The 19,157-nt window shown below is 33.7% G+C and overlaps 1 protein-coding gene across 1 annotated transcript; it reads left to right on the forward strand.

The window, feature by feature from the left end:
- Nucleotides 1-2,091: 2,091 nt before the first annotated feature.
- Nucleotides 2,092-18,589, forward strand: LOC128234211 (ubiquitin carboxyl-terminal hydrolase 2-like). The gene is made up of 13 exons (XM_052948292.1): nucleotides 2,092-2,159; nucleotides 3,175-4,081; nucleotides 4,420-4,479; nucleotides 5,533-5,659; nucleotides 5,948-6,059; nucleotides 8,551-8,664; nucleotides 10,030-10,094; nucleotides 10,652-10,755; nucleotides 11,163-11,240; nucleotides 11,409-11,487; nucleotides 11,990-12,091; nucleotides 12,854-12,977; nucleotides 14,319-18,589. Exons 2-13 carry the CDS (start codon nucleotides 3,248-3,250, stop codon nucleotides 14,407-14,409), a joined length of 1,890 nt encoding a protein of 629 aa, XP_052804252.1. The 5' UTR covers nucleotides 2,092-2,159; nucleotides 3,175-3,247; the 3' UTR covers nucleotides 14,410-18,589.
- Nucleotides 18,590-19,157: the final 568 nt, after the last annotated feature.

Below are 19,157 nucleotides of genomic sequence, written 5' to 3' on the forward strand. Positions count from 1 at the left end.
CTCTTCAAAGAGACTGTAATAGGTATACAACGATAATTTGGCCAATATGTACCGACCACAATACAAACCAAAGGCGCTTAGAACTGGGGATTCATCAAATTATAGAAAAGGGACAACTATAGATGTCGTCTGGTTGTTTTGGTCCCAGAAGGCTTACATGTTAAGAGTATACAAATATTTTCTTCCAAGTTTGTCATGATTATTATCCTCATTGACCTCTGATTTAATAACTTTTCAAACTACCAATGTTCCGCTTGCTGTAATTAAAAAGTGCAGGCGTGTAGGAGCTGGGTCCACAGGGGCCACGGCCCGCGGCATTTCGTTAACGTGGTCCATGCTATTCTGTGTCTACATGATCAATTTTTCGGGATATTTTAAGATATAAGATCATACAAAATATACGAAGTCTTGAGACAGGAATATCAATAAAAAACATGTATATGTATATATATATATATGTATATATTTTCTCGTCCTATTTTTTCATGTTTTGTGCTACATGAATTAAATTAGCTTTACACTCTGCTTCCAAATTGGAAATAATTTACTGTAAATGCCAGAATTTTCTATTCATAAGCACATATGGAAAGTCAAAAAGTAGCTCTTAAATGTACAATTTAACGTACACGTTGGTCTTATACATGACGAAAACAAGGTTAATCCTTTGAAATGTTAACTCGGGAAGAACAGCTAGGCACCATGCATACATTACATTTAATGATGATGTCGAAGTATTACGTCAACGTTTGTTAACGTCATTTAGTATAATATTTTTGACGTTGAGACACATTTACAAAACGGTTATTTCACGACAGTGTACATAAACAGAATATGTCCGCTGATAAATCATGCAATTTTCATACCAATTATTGCGTATGAATATTAATGGTTTCTGCGTAAGTTCTCTTGAATTCAGGCTGATTGAAGCGACGATCGAAAGCCAGCGCCTGTGTCCCATCTGACAACTGTTGATCGCTGATAGTCGCAATAAATGCGGGATTAATTGTTCTTATATAGCGGCACTGACTAACAAAAAGTTGTCTTCTTCAAGGTTTTTGATCATCCGGGATATGAATATGGACCATACACAGGCCCGTTTTAAACACCGCCAATAAGGACTGGATTGAGTAGTTTCGTTATGTTGCTTGCAACGCAATAACACCGACAAAAATAATAGTGTATAAAAAATTATACCGTTCACGTATGTCACGTAAATGACTGACGCCGTTTTTCAGATTGGGCGGTTCGGATTAAATATTGACATGATCAAATCGATGACAAATAGAACGCAATTTCCAAATAATCTCACAACCATGGTACAATCTTGAGTTTGGCTTTACTGTTTGTTTTATATGGAAATCGTGTGACTATTGACGCCAGACCTCTACCGCACCACGTACAGACGCTTGAATGATTGATAAAGTATAGGAGTTCACCGTGCACATGACCTACATGTTCGGGAAGCTATAAGTATATAAGTGTTTACATTTGAAAAATATATAAAACACTTGTGAGTGATATTTTTTTTGAAATTCAAACTTTTTTTTCGCATAACTTCTTTTGCTGAGTATATCTGGGAGTAGGATTAAATTGTTATATACATACATGTATATTAAGTATAGCGCGCGAGTTCGATAACGATCAACGCATTCGTTCAGACATCTAAGACATCTGCGCACAGAATAAATATGGAGATTGTATTTGACAAAATTGTATTTCATAATTAATGAAACATATCCAAATGTTTAATTATTTGTTTACACTGTAATTATATGTAAGGATATTTATAAGACAAAGAAATTTACAATTCGGGGTCTTTTGTAACGTTTCCATAGAGACACGGAGTAACTATGTCGTAATCAAGATGGCGACAAAAATGTAATCGGATAGGAGGCACCTTATTTATAAATCAAGTGAGTGGTTTGGAACCTCTTTAAATTCGTATTTGCTTTTCACGATATTATTAAAATTTAATGTAGTGTCCGTTTTTATATATTTTCTCCCTTTCTACCACATATGCATTTAAATGGGCGTGTCAGAAATATGCCAAATATTTTGACAGGTGATCGCACTTCGCAGCGATTTATTTTCTGCCTGGAAACAGCGAAAATGTTAACAGCCTCTGCTGACTAAGCGTTATCAAATAAAAAAAGTTGCAAGTATGTTTCATATGTTGAATCAAATGTTAGCATTTTTTCTACCAAATTGTATGTGTAAATGTATTTTTTGAAGATTTCTGAATCATTGTATTTTCATTGCTATTTGTCTGGTTTAAGGTATTTGGACTGCTTCCAAAACATGATAGGCATACATGTTTTGGTTTAAGTAAGTTGCTTTTGTTTGCAAAAAGTTGGAAGTCTTCCTTTTACAAGTATTTTATCAGAACAAGATAGTGGCTATGCCCCATCATTTGTGTTTTTGCTAATTTGTTGTTGCTTTTCGTCCACAAGTGAAAATGACAAACTATTGTTTATTATAAATTTTCAAATTGTAATTAGGCCTACATGTTTTACTACTATCATTCATATTGAGTCTGCAGTAACTAGGTCTTGTCAACAGATATAGCGTGCTTCATACTTTGCATTTTAAGGAATTGTTATATCTTTCATTTACAATATAAACATACAGTATAGCTTTGGGGCTTGTTCAATATAATTTTGATAACTAAGTTTTAGAGCTTCATACAAGTGCAATAGCTACCGACAATGAGTCAGCCAACAAGCTTGTAATTTTATTCAGTTTATAGATGGCCTGAAGTGTCCCATGTCTCTCCGCCCATTCTTAATCATGAAGATGTAACTTCATGTCATCTATTACACTAATGATAACAGATGAAATAGCAAAGCAGCCACCAACATAAGGCTTTTACTTGAATTCTTACTCAATTGCTTTAAAAGTTTTAAAGTTTAAAAATGAGAATTAAGATGAGCATATTATGTTAAATAATACTGTCTGAAAATGCCCTTTTTCTGGGATTGATGATGAGTCTTGAGACGAGTTATCACAGAGCTTTTAATGTAAAAGCTCTTGGTTTTCTAGAGGTACATTGTACATGATATTAGTTAGTCAATATCATGTATGGTATGGTGTTTATATTTCAAAGACAGAAGGCGGTTTGTTGTGGCAATGTCATTTTATTGGGATTTTTTTTTAAATTCTGTTATTGTTTTTCAGATGAAAAACAAACTAAAACATGAAGCAGATGTGAATAGCCAGTGTTGATAGGATTATCACCAGACTTACCTCAATGAGTTATCGTACACCCTACCTGTCTCCAATCCATGGTGCAACAACTGGACTAGGAACGATGCCTGGTAAAACGAGTGGAACTGCACTATACTCCTCATCGTATGGCAGTAGTAGTACACGTCTTGGATCTGCTGGCAAGTATAATACCATCACAGGCGCCCCGTCCAGTCACTATACACCGTCCAGACGCCCTCTCCCTGCAGGACCCGGACCGCTCGATTCTCGGGGAAGGAAGATAAGTGATACCTCCCTGAGGTCAAATAGCAGTGCAACTCGTAATGGACCTCTCAAGGCGGACCATACATTTGGGACTGACTCAAAGTATACAGCATCTATAGGAACACTACCTAGAAGATATAACTTGTCTTCTAATAACCAAGGGTCAGGGTCGTCTACAACGAATGACATTTCGTCACGACATGTTCGCTCAAGAAGTGTTTCAAATGTGCACAGGACATCTGAAAACTCAGCTGATAGGCTTTCTAACAATTTATCGAATTTACAGTTGACTAGTCATGAACGTGTTAAACCTTCTCCTAGAACTTTAGGTTACGATGATGCTGTTGGAACACGTGATAGAGAATCAAGAAGAGACACACACGACTATGGGGAAAGCGGTCGTGCTGGTTCAAGAAGTAGTCGAATGACAAACGGTTCTATATATGGTACAGATGATTTCAATTCATCTCGAAATCGGGAAAATATAAGTCGAGGTACTAGTTTGACTAGGGATTTAGACAATAGCCGGAGAAGAGACAGTATTACCGACTCACAAGCAGTCCAGGGCTCAAAATCTCTGTCGAGACAAAGTTCAAGTAGTTCATTATCAACAGTGAGTTACAAATATTTTTTAATGTATAAAATTTATGTTTTTGATATAAAAATATAGATATTTTTTTATGAGCATTATCATATTTTTGTTGAGAGCTCTATTATATTTTCCTTGAAGCAGTTGTAACAGTTGAAATGTTTGTTGTAAAATGTTATCTGAAAAAGTAAATATTTCTGGCAACTATTCTTTAAAAAGTATCAGCTGGATGATGTTATTACAAATTGTAATTTAATATTGTTAATAACATTACCATTTGTAAAATGAATTTTTATAAATTTATACATTGTGAAACTGTATGTATTTTTTACATATTAATTTTAATTGTCTTTGTTTTGTAGGGTTCATCTCATAAATACACCTATGCTGGACAAGTTGGGTTACGGAATATTGGCAATACTGTAAGTATTTATCATCATGGATTAAACATAGAATCAGTATGAAAATGGCTTTTTGATTGGCTTTTTCATGATTGTTTTTTATATTTAAATTTATAAATATATTTGAGCAAGGTGTGATTATGATTGGTGTAAAAGTTCAAATCAGTTTAATTTTTAACTTTGAGAAATTTTCTATAAATATAAACCTTTTTGTCTAAAATCTTGTTATTTTTATTCTAAAGAAATACATTTATAAAAAGGAGCTAAAAAACACAATTTATTAACAAAGGTCTTTTACTCAAATTTATCCTCTATTGGTTTTAAAAGTTTTGTTCACAAGCCCTGCATCTCTGTATATTTTTAGTGTTTCACATAATCATTTAGTGCCTTAGTACATAATATGTGACTTTGTATACCGGTAAATAAGTTGATAGGTCCGAATATCACATTTTTTAAATAAAAATCAAGTTTTATGACCTCAGCTGTACATAACATATTTTCCGGTCCGGAATTCACAAAAAAGTATTATATGGACCGCTGACGTCATAATACTGTTGAGTGTGTCTTGCAGTTTTCAAAACGCCAAAAAATTGTCACGAGTAAACATTTTTTGCTTCATATAACACATCAAAAGCTATTTTTGAATATTGTATGGTAATGTGTTAATGTTTGGTATAGAGTTAGAAATATAACGCACCACTTCAGGCCATATGGCTTTATAAGGACCTGCCAGTAGGCCCCTGAAGGTGAATGGACTTCGACTAATGTCTGGGTACATCTACACTTTCGGTTGCAGACTAGGCGTTCCCTATAATGTCATATAACCCTCAATGGTGTGTAATATTTTAGTGTTTCATAAAGCTAACCATTCAGTGCCTGAGTAATACACATCCATTGATGGAATATTGTTTTGTATATTTTCAGTGTTTCATAAACTCAATCATTCAGTGCCTGAGTAATATAAGTCCATTGTTAGAATATTGTTTTGTATATTTTCAGTGTTTCATGAACTCAATCATTCAGTGCCTGAGTAATATAAGTCCATTGTTAGAATATTGTTTTGTATATTTTCAGTGTTTCATGAACTCAATCATTCAGTGCCTGAGTAATATAAGTCCATTGTTAGAATATTGTTTAAAGGAAGACTATGTTATGGATAAAAATAAAACAACTAGCAAGTTGAAAGGAGGACTTATAGTGGGTGAGTTCATATTTAGTGCTGCCCTATATCGCTTTTTTAAGTTACAATAATACAATGAAGTAGAAGCATTATGCCTTTCTAGCAGTTTTTATCAACAAATATCTGGTTTTGCATAGTTTGAATTGATCATAAATTTTCTACCAAGTTAGAATCCATTCATTTGGATAATTTGCTTGTGCAATGTTTATTCAGCTGCCATCTTCTATCAGTGATGATGACCAAGTGTATTATATATAGCTGATTATAAATTGCGAAGTAACTCTAGTATGTCTATTTCCTTTTCTCAAGCGTATGTGAGCTTAATGACATCGTTTTGGAAGGAAAAGAGTACGACCTACGTGTCTCCGAATTCCTTCAAGTCTCAGATCCAGAAGTTTGCACCTCGGTTTACAGGCTACCAGTAAGTTGTATTTAGTATCACATAAGATTACACCACAGTTCACAGGCTGCCAGTAAGTTGTAAAATATCACATAAGATTACACCACAGTTCACAGGCTGCCAGTAAGTTGTGAAATATCACATAAGATTACACTATGGTTCACAGGCTGCCAGTAAGTTGTGAAATATCACATAAGATTACACTATGGTTCACAGGCTACCAGTAAGATGTGAAATATCACATAAGATTACACCACAGTTCACAGGCTACCAGTAAGTTGTAAAATATCACATAAGTAAGTTGTAAAATATCACACAAGATTACACATCGGTTCACAGGCTACCAGTAAGTTGTAGAATATCGCATAAGATTACACCATGGTTCGCAGGCTACCAGTGAGTTGAAAAATATCACACAAGTTTGCACTATTGTTCACAGGCTACCAGTAAGTTTTTAAACATCACAAAAGTTTGCATCCCAGTTTACAGGCTACCAGTAAGTTGTATAATATCACAAAAGTTTGGACCAAAGTTGCCACCATCCACATGTACATTGTACAAATTATAAATATTTAATTATTGCTCATTTTGATTAACTTTTTCTATCACTTAAATGCCAACCGTGATTTACCCACAATTAAGAGTGATTTCTAATGCAGTAAACAATCAGTTAAGAATATAAGTTTATAAAGTGAATAATACACATGTATATATGATTTCAAGCTTTATTGGAAAACATGAATTTTACATGGAATAAAAAAATCACCAGCACATGTTGTCTAAAGTCTGGTATTATGCATATATCGATGTCCTTACTTCCAAATGTTGAAGATACAAAATCCCATGTTTTCAGAAGCAACATTTTTAGTAATTAATTTTGGTAATTTGTTTACACATTTTTTACAAATGCCGAAGTTACAATTTTTAGCTCGACTATTTGAAGAACAAGGAGGGCTATACTACTTGCGTCGGCGTCGGCTTCCGGTTCAAGTTGGAATTTTCACTTATAAGTCCAATACCATTCATTCAATTGACTTAATACTTCACACAGTTGTTCAGGGCCATCACATAATGAGGTTAGATAACTCCATACTATCTTTTATACAAATTATGGCCCCTGATTGACTTAGGTTAAAGTTTTAGGGCAGGTTAAAGTTTAAGGGAAAGTTGGGATATTAATAAAAAAACAACTTCTATACCCTTCATTCAATGCACTTAATACTTCACACATTTATTGACAACCATCTTACAACAAGGAACATAAGTCCATTTTAACCCTAAATACAAATTATGGCCCTTGAATGATTTTTTTTTTCGTTAATTTTTTTTTTTGAAAGGCACATTTTTATATTCTTAGCCACATTTTCATAAAGGGACAACAAGTTATTTGAAAGACTTGCCTCATTGTTTTGGCAGGCTGGTGGGAGGGCAGCGTCAAAGTCACCTTATGTATCAAATAATTTTAGCTAGGTTTAAAATAAAGAGACCAAACTTGGTATATACGAAGAGTTTATAGACACCTTTTATTGGAATGCGTTTGAGGCCCCTAGGATCAAGGTCAAGGTTACTATTAAAAAATAGAAAAATGGTTGGTTTTGAATAACTTAAGTGTCTACATATTCAATTCATATTGTGACCAAACTTGGTATATAGGAAGAGTTTATAGAGACCTTTCCTAAGATTGTGTTTCGGGCCCCGAGAGTTATGGTCTAGGTCAAGGTCACTGTTGCTAAAAATAGAAATATGGTTAGTACTAAATAACTCAAGTAAGGGTTCACATAGTGTGACCAAACTTGGTATATAAGACAAGTTTATGCAGGGCTTTCATGGATTGCCTTTTGGCCCCCTAGGGTCAAGGTCACTGTTACTAAAACTGAATCTCTATGCCACTCATTAAGAACCTGGTTTTGTCACATCGCGATTCTTGTTCACTTTTTAATATGATTGTTTTATTGCTTTTGACAGGCACATATTACATTGTTATTGTATTCACTTCTAAGTCAAAGCAACATAGTCGAGCGCGCTGTCTTACGACAGCTCTTGTTGAAGTTACAATTTCTGAAGGTTCGGCATTTTTGCTTCTGTGAGATGTCCAATCATTGCTCGAGATTTTGATCACATGATACAACACCATAAATTATTCTCATTGGACTATTTACTCAGCATTTTGCAGTTAGATGCTGCTTGCCTTAATGATTTTAGTGATGTAAAAAATTCCGAAACAGAAAAAAAATGCTTTTTCGGCATTTTGAAGTGTGGCCATCGATATATCTTTTGAAGGACAGTCACAGGCATTTTATCAAGAACTCTTAAGAACAGTTTTGTTCCTAGAAATAATTTTCAACAGTGCATTACTACCATTGAAATACTGCTAAGAAAAAAATTGCTCCTAGAATTTTTTTCATTTTTCTTGAAAAGAAGTCATTTTTATGACCCAAGTGCAAAACTTTAGCCTAAATACATTCTATGACCAAAATGAGAAAATGCAGCTTTGCATGTTTGTGTTCCACAGGCAGCAGGATGCCCAGGAGTTTTTACGTTACCTGCTGGAGGGTCTGCACGAGGATGTTAACCGCATTACACAGAAACCTAAACACCAACAGATTGATGACGAGAAGTTCTCCAGGTATATAAATTATTAACTGTGATGATGTGAATTTAGGCTTGATAATGCTGACATGAGCCTTTTTAACTCAGGGAAAATCTATTAATGCTGTACCAAGCTTGTGTTAGTAAAATTCAAATTTTTACAATACCTTAGTTTAGTTTATACTTATTTCTTTCCCAACTGAGAAAACTTTCTTATTGCCTCACAGTAAGGTTGCGAACAACTTAAGCATAATTATGTTAGCTAACAGCTGTTGTTGCTATGTAGCTAAATGAAATTAGTGCTTATACTAAACTAATTGGATCCAGATATATACATATACATCACCGACCTGCCAAACATAAAACATACATGTAGGTCTTAAATCCATGGAATTGAAGTAATTTGATTGGCAGCTCAGACAGTGTTAATCACTAGTTATGATGTATTGCCTGTGAGGAATATTGTTTTCAAGTGATCACAATGGTTATTTTAGCTTCAGGTTTCCTAAGGGATTGGATAATTGATGTAATTATGAGGAGATTAATTGAACCAGACTGTTTATTACATTTAAGAGCAGTACGTATCTCGATGAAATTAATATCATAATGGACATGCGTCTGTTGTATTCTTTGCTCAGCATTGTTTTCTTCTTTTCTCTGTGTTGTGGCCTTTGAGAATAGCTCAGATAGTTTATGCACTGTAAGTTTTAGTTGTTGCTTCTAAAACTCAGTTGTTTCCCTTTTTTGTTATTGACTTTTGGAGTCATGGATTCAGGTGCCCTTTAAAAAGCTACAGCCATTACAGTGCATTTGATATGTAATTGAATTTTTTGAAAACTTTGTGGTAAATTAATGCTTTCAATAGTTATTTCTCTTTTATGATATTTACTTTTGAAATTATGGATGGCTGCCCTTTGAAAAGCAACATGTACAGTCATTACCGTACATTTTGATATGTAATTGAATTTTTTAAAAACTGAGGTAATTAAATACTTTCAACAGTTATTAAAACTCATTACTTAAAAAGATAAAGTATTGATCTACCATAATACAAGTATCAGAATGTGATTATTTTCGCAATACTAGCATGGCTAAAAATCGGCCATGAAGCTGAACATTGAGTTATTCTTTGGACTTCCTGGTATCATTATAAGTAAAGGGAAGTCAAAGAAGCTTGGACTAAATAAGATTGCCAAAACCAAAATTTCATTAATCAATTATTTCAGTATGTGATTATTGGTGACTTTCTTCAATATTATATCATAAACTTAATTGGTTTGAAGCATGTGAAATAATCCTACGATAAAACAAGAAGCATCATTCAATAAAACTATAAAAAAAACAAGAATCAGTTAATAAGTGCCCTTCTCCAAACTAAGTCTTTATATTGTTTCTGTTTCAGTGATTCAGAAAAGGCCCTGGAATACTGGAACAACTATCTCCGCTATGACCATAGTCGTGTTGTTGGTACGTATAGATATAATCTGAAGTTTCCCATCTTTGCTTTTTGCACATTCGATATTTGTGTGTTAAAGTGATCAATGTTTTGTACTCATTTTTTTATATTATTTATGGAACAAAAAAATAATAATTTGCCATAAACCCTTGATGTTGTCTGCTGAATCCGTCTGGTGGCAAAAACTAGGCCTTATTTTGAAAACTGTTCAAAATAGTATCATGAAACTTGGTGCTTATGTTCTATGATATCATTCACATTTCAAGCAAGTCCCACAACTCTTGCCAAATATTTGTAAAGTTATGCACCTTGATTGACAGAGAATAGGATGAGGGTTGGCATCTGCTTGCAGAACATTTCTTAAAATTCTAGAAGTTGCCTTAATATTGAATTCACAACATTTTGAAATAACTTGTGTCTTCTTTTCCAGTTTTATGCTGTGACTTACACAACAGAAAATGTTTCATAGATAAAAATGTTGAATCGCAATTGTGATTGTCCATTATATTCTCTTTAAGTTTTTGTTTGTCACTTTTTAGTCAACCTGATGTTTTTTTTTGTTTTCCAGAGATCTTTGTTGGTCAGTTGAAGAGTGAGCTGAAGTTTGACAACTGTGGACATCGGTCTGTGACCTTTGACCCCTTCTGGGACCTCTCTTTGCCCGTCTCAAGGGTAAGTCAGGATTCACTGGTTGTATAAATGTGACATTGTCTGCGGAATTGAGCAATGTGTAAGGCAGTCACATATCGAGAAATAGTCTGACAAAGTCACATGAATAAATTTTAGGATCATTATGATTAGAAAAAGATTTAACATATATGTGCTTTACAGGGGGGAAGAGCATGATCCTGAAATTACGTGTATTGCAAAGAAGTTGCAAATAGCCCAGATTTTTACATTCTTATGTAAAATGCATTATAGAAATAAAAAAAACAAAACTGAATTACTAAAAACAGCTGCACAAGGTTTTATATCTAAGTTATAGGAATTTTTTATCAGTTTAACTTCCAGTTTGACATGTTGGACAACATTGTCATATTATGTTACAAATGAGTGCAAGAACTTCTCTTTGATTTCAGACACGTTCGGAGTGTGATATTCTGGACTGTTTGGGACTCTTCATGAAGGAGGAAAGATTGGATGGTGATGAGAGCCCGGTAAGGAATATTTATATTTTGATTTGTATTCAAAAAATTATCAACAACCATTGGTAGAAAATTGAAAAAGAATATGCACGCTTTATAACACTTATTCAAACATTTTATTACTTTGTAGTGACATTTTCATTTTTTGTTGAGTTTTAGCAAAATAACTTTTCTTTTCAGACCTGTACTAAATGCAAGAAGAGAAGTTCTTGTACAAAGAGATTTTCAATACAGAAGTTCCCTCAGATATTAGTGCTTCGTATCCTTTCACTATATTTGTTTGTTAATGTTTTGGCTGCTTGAAGTACCTGGTAATATAAACTAGGGTTTTAGCTGAAGAGTTATGGAAGGGTGCTGGAGCCTGTGCTTTTTTGGTAGCACTCTTCTGTCCTTATGGAGACCAGAAAAGGCACCCTTCTGCCTTCCTGGAAATAAACGCTTAAAACTGTCAAATATTTGTTTATGTTTTTATTAAAATCGCAATTGTTTTTGAAAGAAGGTTTATAAACCAATAATGGGAATAGTGATTTTTATACTTTGTGCCTCAGTGCTTAAGAATTGTTTAAATTGCTCAAATTACCTTGAGAAAATCCCAGAAATGCTCATTGTACGCTGAAAAGGTCAATTTCTTTGCAAAGCCTGTATGTAGTACTGTCATTTATGGATGAATGTGTTTAAATTTTTCTGAAATGTTTTCAATTTATATATGTCCACACTTTACGGAATATGAGACAAATTGCACCTTAACCATATGCGTGCAGATTTAAAGAGGTTCAGCCAGGAGCGATACAGTCGAAAGATTACCACTCTGGTCAACTTCCCGATTTCCAACCTCGACTTCTCGGAGTTTGCGGCCGAGAAAGGTACAGAGTAATATCCTGCTGAATTAAGTGCTGAATTATTATACTTTTATAGTTTTAACAATGATTAAAACACTGACGATGAAATTAACATATTCTTTTCATTGTATCACCTTTTAAGATGTTTCAATTTAGTTTAAGGGTGGAGTAGGCATTAAGGTGACTTACCTGTACATGCGTGTTGATACCCTATGAAGCACATACCAAGTATTATGGATAGCAGGGCCTATATTCATCAATGTCTTGAATCTGAGTAGGAGACAAAGACTCGAAACAGCATATCTTAATGTTCATATAAAATTGCTCTAACAAGAGCAAACATGGTAAAGATTGCTGTATACATGATTAAAATCAGGCAACACTTTTTTGGTCAAATAAAGTTATATGGAATATAATTTGAAACATTTCTGAGCGCTTAGTCTCAAACATTATTGAATGTGGGCCCAGGCTGTACAATGAACTATAATTTGTACAATGAAATCTAGTGTCATGCTGGATTTTCCTTGTCGTAAGGTACACACAATCAAGTTTGTACAGATATGAGGTGGGGTCTAGTTGATAATGCGTCTTGCCCTATATCCAAGAGGTTGTGGGTTTGATCCCTATAGAGCCCCTCAAAACAGACACCAGTACTGGTTCCTACCCATATAACAGAATCAAGCATGGTTCTATCATCTACCAGCTTTCTTAACAATGAAGATAAAGATATTTGTACTAACGAAACTGAGTTAGTACGGTGGGTGTATACAAAGTTGTGTGTTACAGGTCAACGTCCGGTATACAACCTTTACGCGGTCAGTGAACACTCCGGAACCACATATGGCGGACATTACACAGCCAAGTGTAAACACCCGTACTCCGGGGAATGGCACAGCTTTAATGATACTCAGTAAGTAGACCTGCTGGGTTTTCCCAAGGAATTTTCATATGAGGGTTATCCAGTTGTTTTATGTGGTCCAAATGTTACTGTTTCTGATGGTGCTACCAGGGATACACAGTAGATTGGAGATGGGAATCCTTAGCTAGAAAATTGGTCAGTTTTGCATCAGGGACCTGAACTTGTAACAATTTGGGTAGAAATTTATATGGAATAAGTACAGGCCCCAATTTCTTAACAGGCTGAAGAAGCTTATTTCAATTAGCCAAAATACGTACTTTAATTTGATTTTGATAAATAAAATGGTTTATTTTGAATATCATAATTTATATTTTGGTCTGGTATCAATTGTGAAATGTTTACTTCTTTTGAGAGTTTTTAGACTTCAATTATCTTTAATATTATTATACAAACAGTTTGTACCAAACCAAAACTAGTGAGCTTACCTTGATCATGTTATAAGGGAAGTAGAAGTTTCGAGAAAATGGGGCCTGTTGCCTGATGGATTGATTGTGTAGGGAAATTCTTAAAAAAAGAAATAGAAAAAAAGATGTTTATTCACATATTACCAGCCATTCCTTCCCTCATGTGTTCTTGCCCATTCTACTAAGCCTGTATCTAAGTGTACAAGAGCAGCATAGCTTCTAGCGAGTTCACACAGTCAAGGAAAAGGCAGGAAAAAATGTTTTATTTCAAGGTCTTGGTAAAATCTGGGATTGTTCAATTGGTCAGGGAAATTTGTGAAATTGGCAAAAGTCAGGGAAAGGTTAGGGAAGTTTGTGAAATTGGCAAAAGTCAGGGAAAGGTCAGGGAAGTTTGTGAAATTGGCAAAAGTCAGGGAAAGGTTAGGGAAGTTTGTGAAATTGGCAAAAGTCAGGGAAAGGTCAGGGAAGTTTGTGAAATTGGCAAAAGTCAGGGAAAGGTTAGGGAAGTTTGTGAAATTGGCAAAAGTCAGGGAAGTTTGTGAAATTGGCAAAAGTCAGGGAAAGGTCAGGGAAGTTTGGAGCCTGATATCAAGGGCCGTGGAAACAATTTGTAAAATAGCAGAAATAATTTTGAAATAATAAAAGAAAAAATGATGAATTAAAAAAGCCAATACACTATACCTATGAAGGGGTGGTAAGGGTCGGCTGATTGAGAGGATGGAGGCCAACATTACACTCAAAGATTAGAATATAAATAGATGTTAAATTGATAAGATAGGAAAGGGAGCCTCATTCTGCCTAGTCACTAGTCCTATTATTTATTTACATAATATATTCCCTTTATTGGCTAATTGCATGACTAAATGACAATCAACATGGTGTTAATTGAGGTAAGATTATTATTATTATACTTATCTCATTATTTCAGTGTGAGTTCTTGCGGAGGAAACCAAGCCGTATCGTCAGAGGCGTACGTGTTGTTTTTCGAGCTGGCAAACTCGAGTTCATCTCGGCTCTAGGGCGACAGCACAACGTCCAGCTAGTCAACATTTGCACAACTGTGATAACTGTTAAGACGTTATGATGGCCCTTTGCTGCAAGGCGGCATAAACAACTCAGTTCTTTGATAGACAAAATTATGGATACAAAAATCAGAATAAAAAAAGCATTATTGATAATGAAAATATTACTGGTCTGTTTTTTCGAAGAAAAAATGCTGAAGAGCTGTTGTAGCCTTGGTGTTGTTGTTGCTGTCGATGTCGTTGTGCAAAGATTATTTAATTGGCCATAATGCCATAATCATTCAAGATATTCAAATGAAACTTGGTATACACATGTTTTCAGAGACTTGGTATACACATGTTTTCAGAGACTTGGTATACACATGTTTTCAGAGACTTGGTATACACATGTTGCCAGAGACTTGGTATACACATGTTTTCAGAGACTTGGTATACACATGTTTTCAGAGACTTGGTATACACATGTTTTCAGAGACTTGGTATACACATGTTTTCAGAGACATCACAAACATGTTCAGCAAAAGTCAACAACTCTGGTTTTAATTATTGTAGAGTTACTCCATTTTTTGCGACTTCAGAGTTACAGATGAGCGTTGATGAGCACTTGTTTCAAACTGGTTTTGTTATTTGTTGTAACGAGAAACATCGAAAATGGGATTTTAATACCTGAAATATGTTGGCCAGTTGTGTACATGAACTTGTATTTATTTTCATCGTTATTCTACAAACAGATATTAATGACCTGTTTCTGACTTATATCTTGGCTAGGTATCAAGTATTCGAATGACATGAGATTCCATTTGAACCTTGTTTGGTTAAAAATCTATCTTGGATAAGGTCCAGTAGCCAATTGCATAAACTGGTTTAGTCTTTGGTTTGGTTAAAGTTTGCCAAAATATTTATTGATTGGTCAATATTTATCCAAAAATTAATATTAACCAATGAAATCATTTTACATGCACACTAACTGAAATATAACCTTTGGACAACTTATCCAAGTTTTGTACAATTTGCTGCAGTTCACCAGACCAAATTCTGTCAAAAAATATTTTTTTGTTGCCATAAGAATGATCAAGATACGTTTAAAGGCCAAGAAGTCATTAAAGAAACTGGTCATTGGCGATTTACATGATGTGGAAGCATTAGTTATCATTTACATTTAGTATACACATTTGACTTATAATTGTTTTACTGCTATAACAGGTTTATGATATTAGAAATATATTAGGATAATTTGAATTATAATACCTAGTAAATTTTATAATACAATACATAATTATAGAAGCGAGTATTTATAATTTTGAAAATGGTTTTGCTTTTAAGTTTTTCTTATATTTGATAGTAATTAAGATAGGGTATCCTAATAAGTATGTATACTACTATGTTATAGTATTTTTTAAACAAAGTTTTCCCATTGGAATATAATGGGAGATAATTCCCAATGTAATTTTTAGCTTCTTATCTAGATTATAAAGATGAATGTTTTGGGGTGGGGGCTGAGGGGGTATATAAAAAAACATGAGGTATGTTGAAACTTTGGCACCTCTTCCCTGATTACAGTGCACTTCTCTACTTGACCGATATTTTGTCAAATAAAAAACATTGTGGCTGGAGGTTGGACATGGTTTAGCGTGGAAGAGAGTCTTAATATTCCATTTCTGGAATGAAACATTTTCACTCATTAACATGCTCTATTTCTCACAAATGAATAACATTGTAATCAGGTATACCATTTTCAAATCATTTGTTTTGTTTTTTGTTATTGCTTTTGGCAACGTTTGTTGTATAATATAAATATACATTAGTTTTATACATGTTCACTTTTTAGTACTGCACGCTTGTTGGGTTCTTTTGATAAACAATGAAAATGTTGATAAACAATGAAAGAGTTACATTATGAACAAAAACATGTGTTAGAAATTGTTCTGTTATAATGCCATTCCAATGCCCAAATATCACTACTCCTGCAAGATGCCAGGCATTTCACGATTTGACGAGTTATGCATGTAATATTTTAATTCAAAACCTGGGGAAAATATCCAAGAACTAGAATAAAGATGGTACTAAATTTACCCTCAATACGTTACATGTCGTCAAGTTATTAATGATTGGCCTTTGTATTAGTGGAGACTAGTGGCTTTTTAAGTACTTTAAGTTAAGGAGCTGAATTGCTTATTTTTCCAGGAAAAAAACTTAACTATTGATTGAAAGTTGTTAATTTGAATAAAAAAATTGCAATCAACATTTTTTTTGCAAGTTACTCATTTAAAATATTTATGTTTTTAAAGAATTTTTTTGTTGAAAAGGGATTATCTTTTATAAAGTTCCATACCTTATCATATAACAGTACTGTCATTCAATGATATGATTTGTTTTTAATTGTTATGATTTTAGATTGTGATATTTATAATGATTGTGCATATTGTGAACTTATTTATTTGTATAAACGATTGTTAAGGCATGTGTTATTTGTATAGCGTTTTTATTATTCAAAGGACAGTTAATTGTTGGAAAATTCAAGGTTATGAAAAATATTGATGTGATATTATCATTTACAATTTACTTTTTCCTCTGTTATTTTTATGCCACTTTTTCCGTCATTATTTATTTGTCTCAGCAATGTCTAAGGCAATTTAGATTCAAACCTACATTTTCAGCCAATGAAATCGTCAATAAGCGTTAAATAAGTATCAAGGTTTAAATCATAGACCAGAAGTCATAATTTGGTTCCCATCTTGCTGAAAACATGTTATAATCTACGTTAGAACATATTAAGTAAAATCTTAGCGAGTAAGAACATTGCTTGCTCCACCCACCTTTCTCATTTACATTTCACCTAATATGTTCTGAATAGGATTTGTGGGACATTCTGAATTCAAAGTTTAAAACTGTAGGATTATATGAGCTGTCTCCATTTTATTTTTTACAAAAGTTAAAGGAACTCACCTAGATTTTTCAACTTTATTATATATTATATATTGAGCTAGATTGTTCAATTTTATTATATATTATATATTGAGCTTGTTTAGAGTATTTTTGTCTCCCTGTTTATCTAGTACAGCTGAAACAACGCACACATATTTGTTTATACAATTTAGGTACACATACACTTATTATTTGAGATAGACAAGAGTATATTTAGAAGAGTACTCGTGATTTTAGTGTCTCGTATATTAACACTATTATACAACATATGTATTTACACTTACACAATAATTTTTCATGCATGCATCCTTGTATGGAATACAATAATTATATACATTTGCATACATTTGCCATAGTTAAGGGCTATAATTTGCCAGTTCCATGGCGACAGTTTTAACGTTTTTTACCATATAGCAGGTACTGTTTATATTTACCCATGTTTAGGGCTTATTGTTTACCCTTTAGTCCACTGTTTTTAAATTTCATGTTTTACCTGGTTTTCTCCCAAAAATGTTTGGTAGGATGAGGAAATATAAATAGAAGAAAAAAAAGAGAACTAATATACTAGAAAAAAAATCACATTATCCACCTCATTTCGAATGTAACACAACCATTCCATATTTTCATTGTAATAACACAAGTGTAATATACTTTAATAGACATTGACGATTTTCGCCGTACTAATTTAGCGTCAAACTTATCTGAAAAAAAAACAACTAAAATTTTCATTTTTTGGGAAAAATGTGTCGTCATATTAAAAAAAATCATATTTTTAATTTAATACAAAATTGAATATAACCGTAAACAGAAAACTGATGAAGCCTGCTAAAGGCTGACTATAACATTTCCTAAACTCGTTTCATAAATGTTTGTATTAAATAGCAACTCATGTAAAATCCTATATATTTAATCAAGTTTATTGTCAATCCCAAATGCAAGAGTTGTGTCAAAATCACCATATGTTTTAGGAAAACATAGGCCTCAAGTTCAGTACTAAAAAGGATAACTGGCTAAAAGTAAATAGATGCTGGATTTGAGAGTGGGATTTCCAATATTATTAAAAAAATGTATATATTTTTCTTTCCTTCTATTGTGCCAAGACATAGTCAGAAAATCAGTGGAACAAAAAATCTACGAACAGTGGCATAGCATGCACCTCAGAGTTTACCATTGCTATTTGTTTGCCTGCTGTGTACAACAATGTTTGTTATCACAGACACATAATCATGATAATACATCAGGCATGATTGTTCATTGTGTTGTGTTTTATTGGCTAGTCCCTTTCTTCCTGGATAGCGCAGTGGTTACACTCGCTTCTCACCAAGGCAACCTGGGTTGATTCCCGGCCTCGGCTCATATGAGTTTGGTTTGTTGTCCCCAAGTCGGACAATTTGGTTCCTCCGGGTACAACGGTTTCCCCCACAACAATTGTGGTAATGAGAGAGAGAACTATAATGTTATAATAACTTGTTTCCCAATTGTAAAATAAGTTTAAACGACAGTCCAGGTATTGTGATAGCCTTGTCCGTGGCGTCTTGCAAAAAAAACACCTTGGTCATAACATTTTTAAAGGCCAGTGATTGATTGTGTACTAGGTTTCTTGACAATTTTTTTAAACTGTTAAAGTAATACACTCTAGTCAAGTTTAGCAACATCCCAATTGCCCGTTTTTCTTGTACATCTTGCCGAAACTAACAGAAAGAAATGTAGGCATTAATACACGATACGGTGGTCATGTGTACTAAGTTTCAGACCAATCATATTATCGGGGGAAGTTGTTTGCTCCATAATTCCCAATAAATATAAAATAAGTTAACACT

Source organism: Mya arenaria, chromosome 5 (assembly GCF_026914265.1).
Source record: "Mya arenaria isolate MELC-2E11 chromosome 5, ASM2691426v1".
Taxonomy (NCBI): Eukaryota; Metazoa; Mollusca; class Bivalvia; order Myida; family Myidae; genus Mya; species Mya arenaria.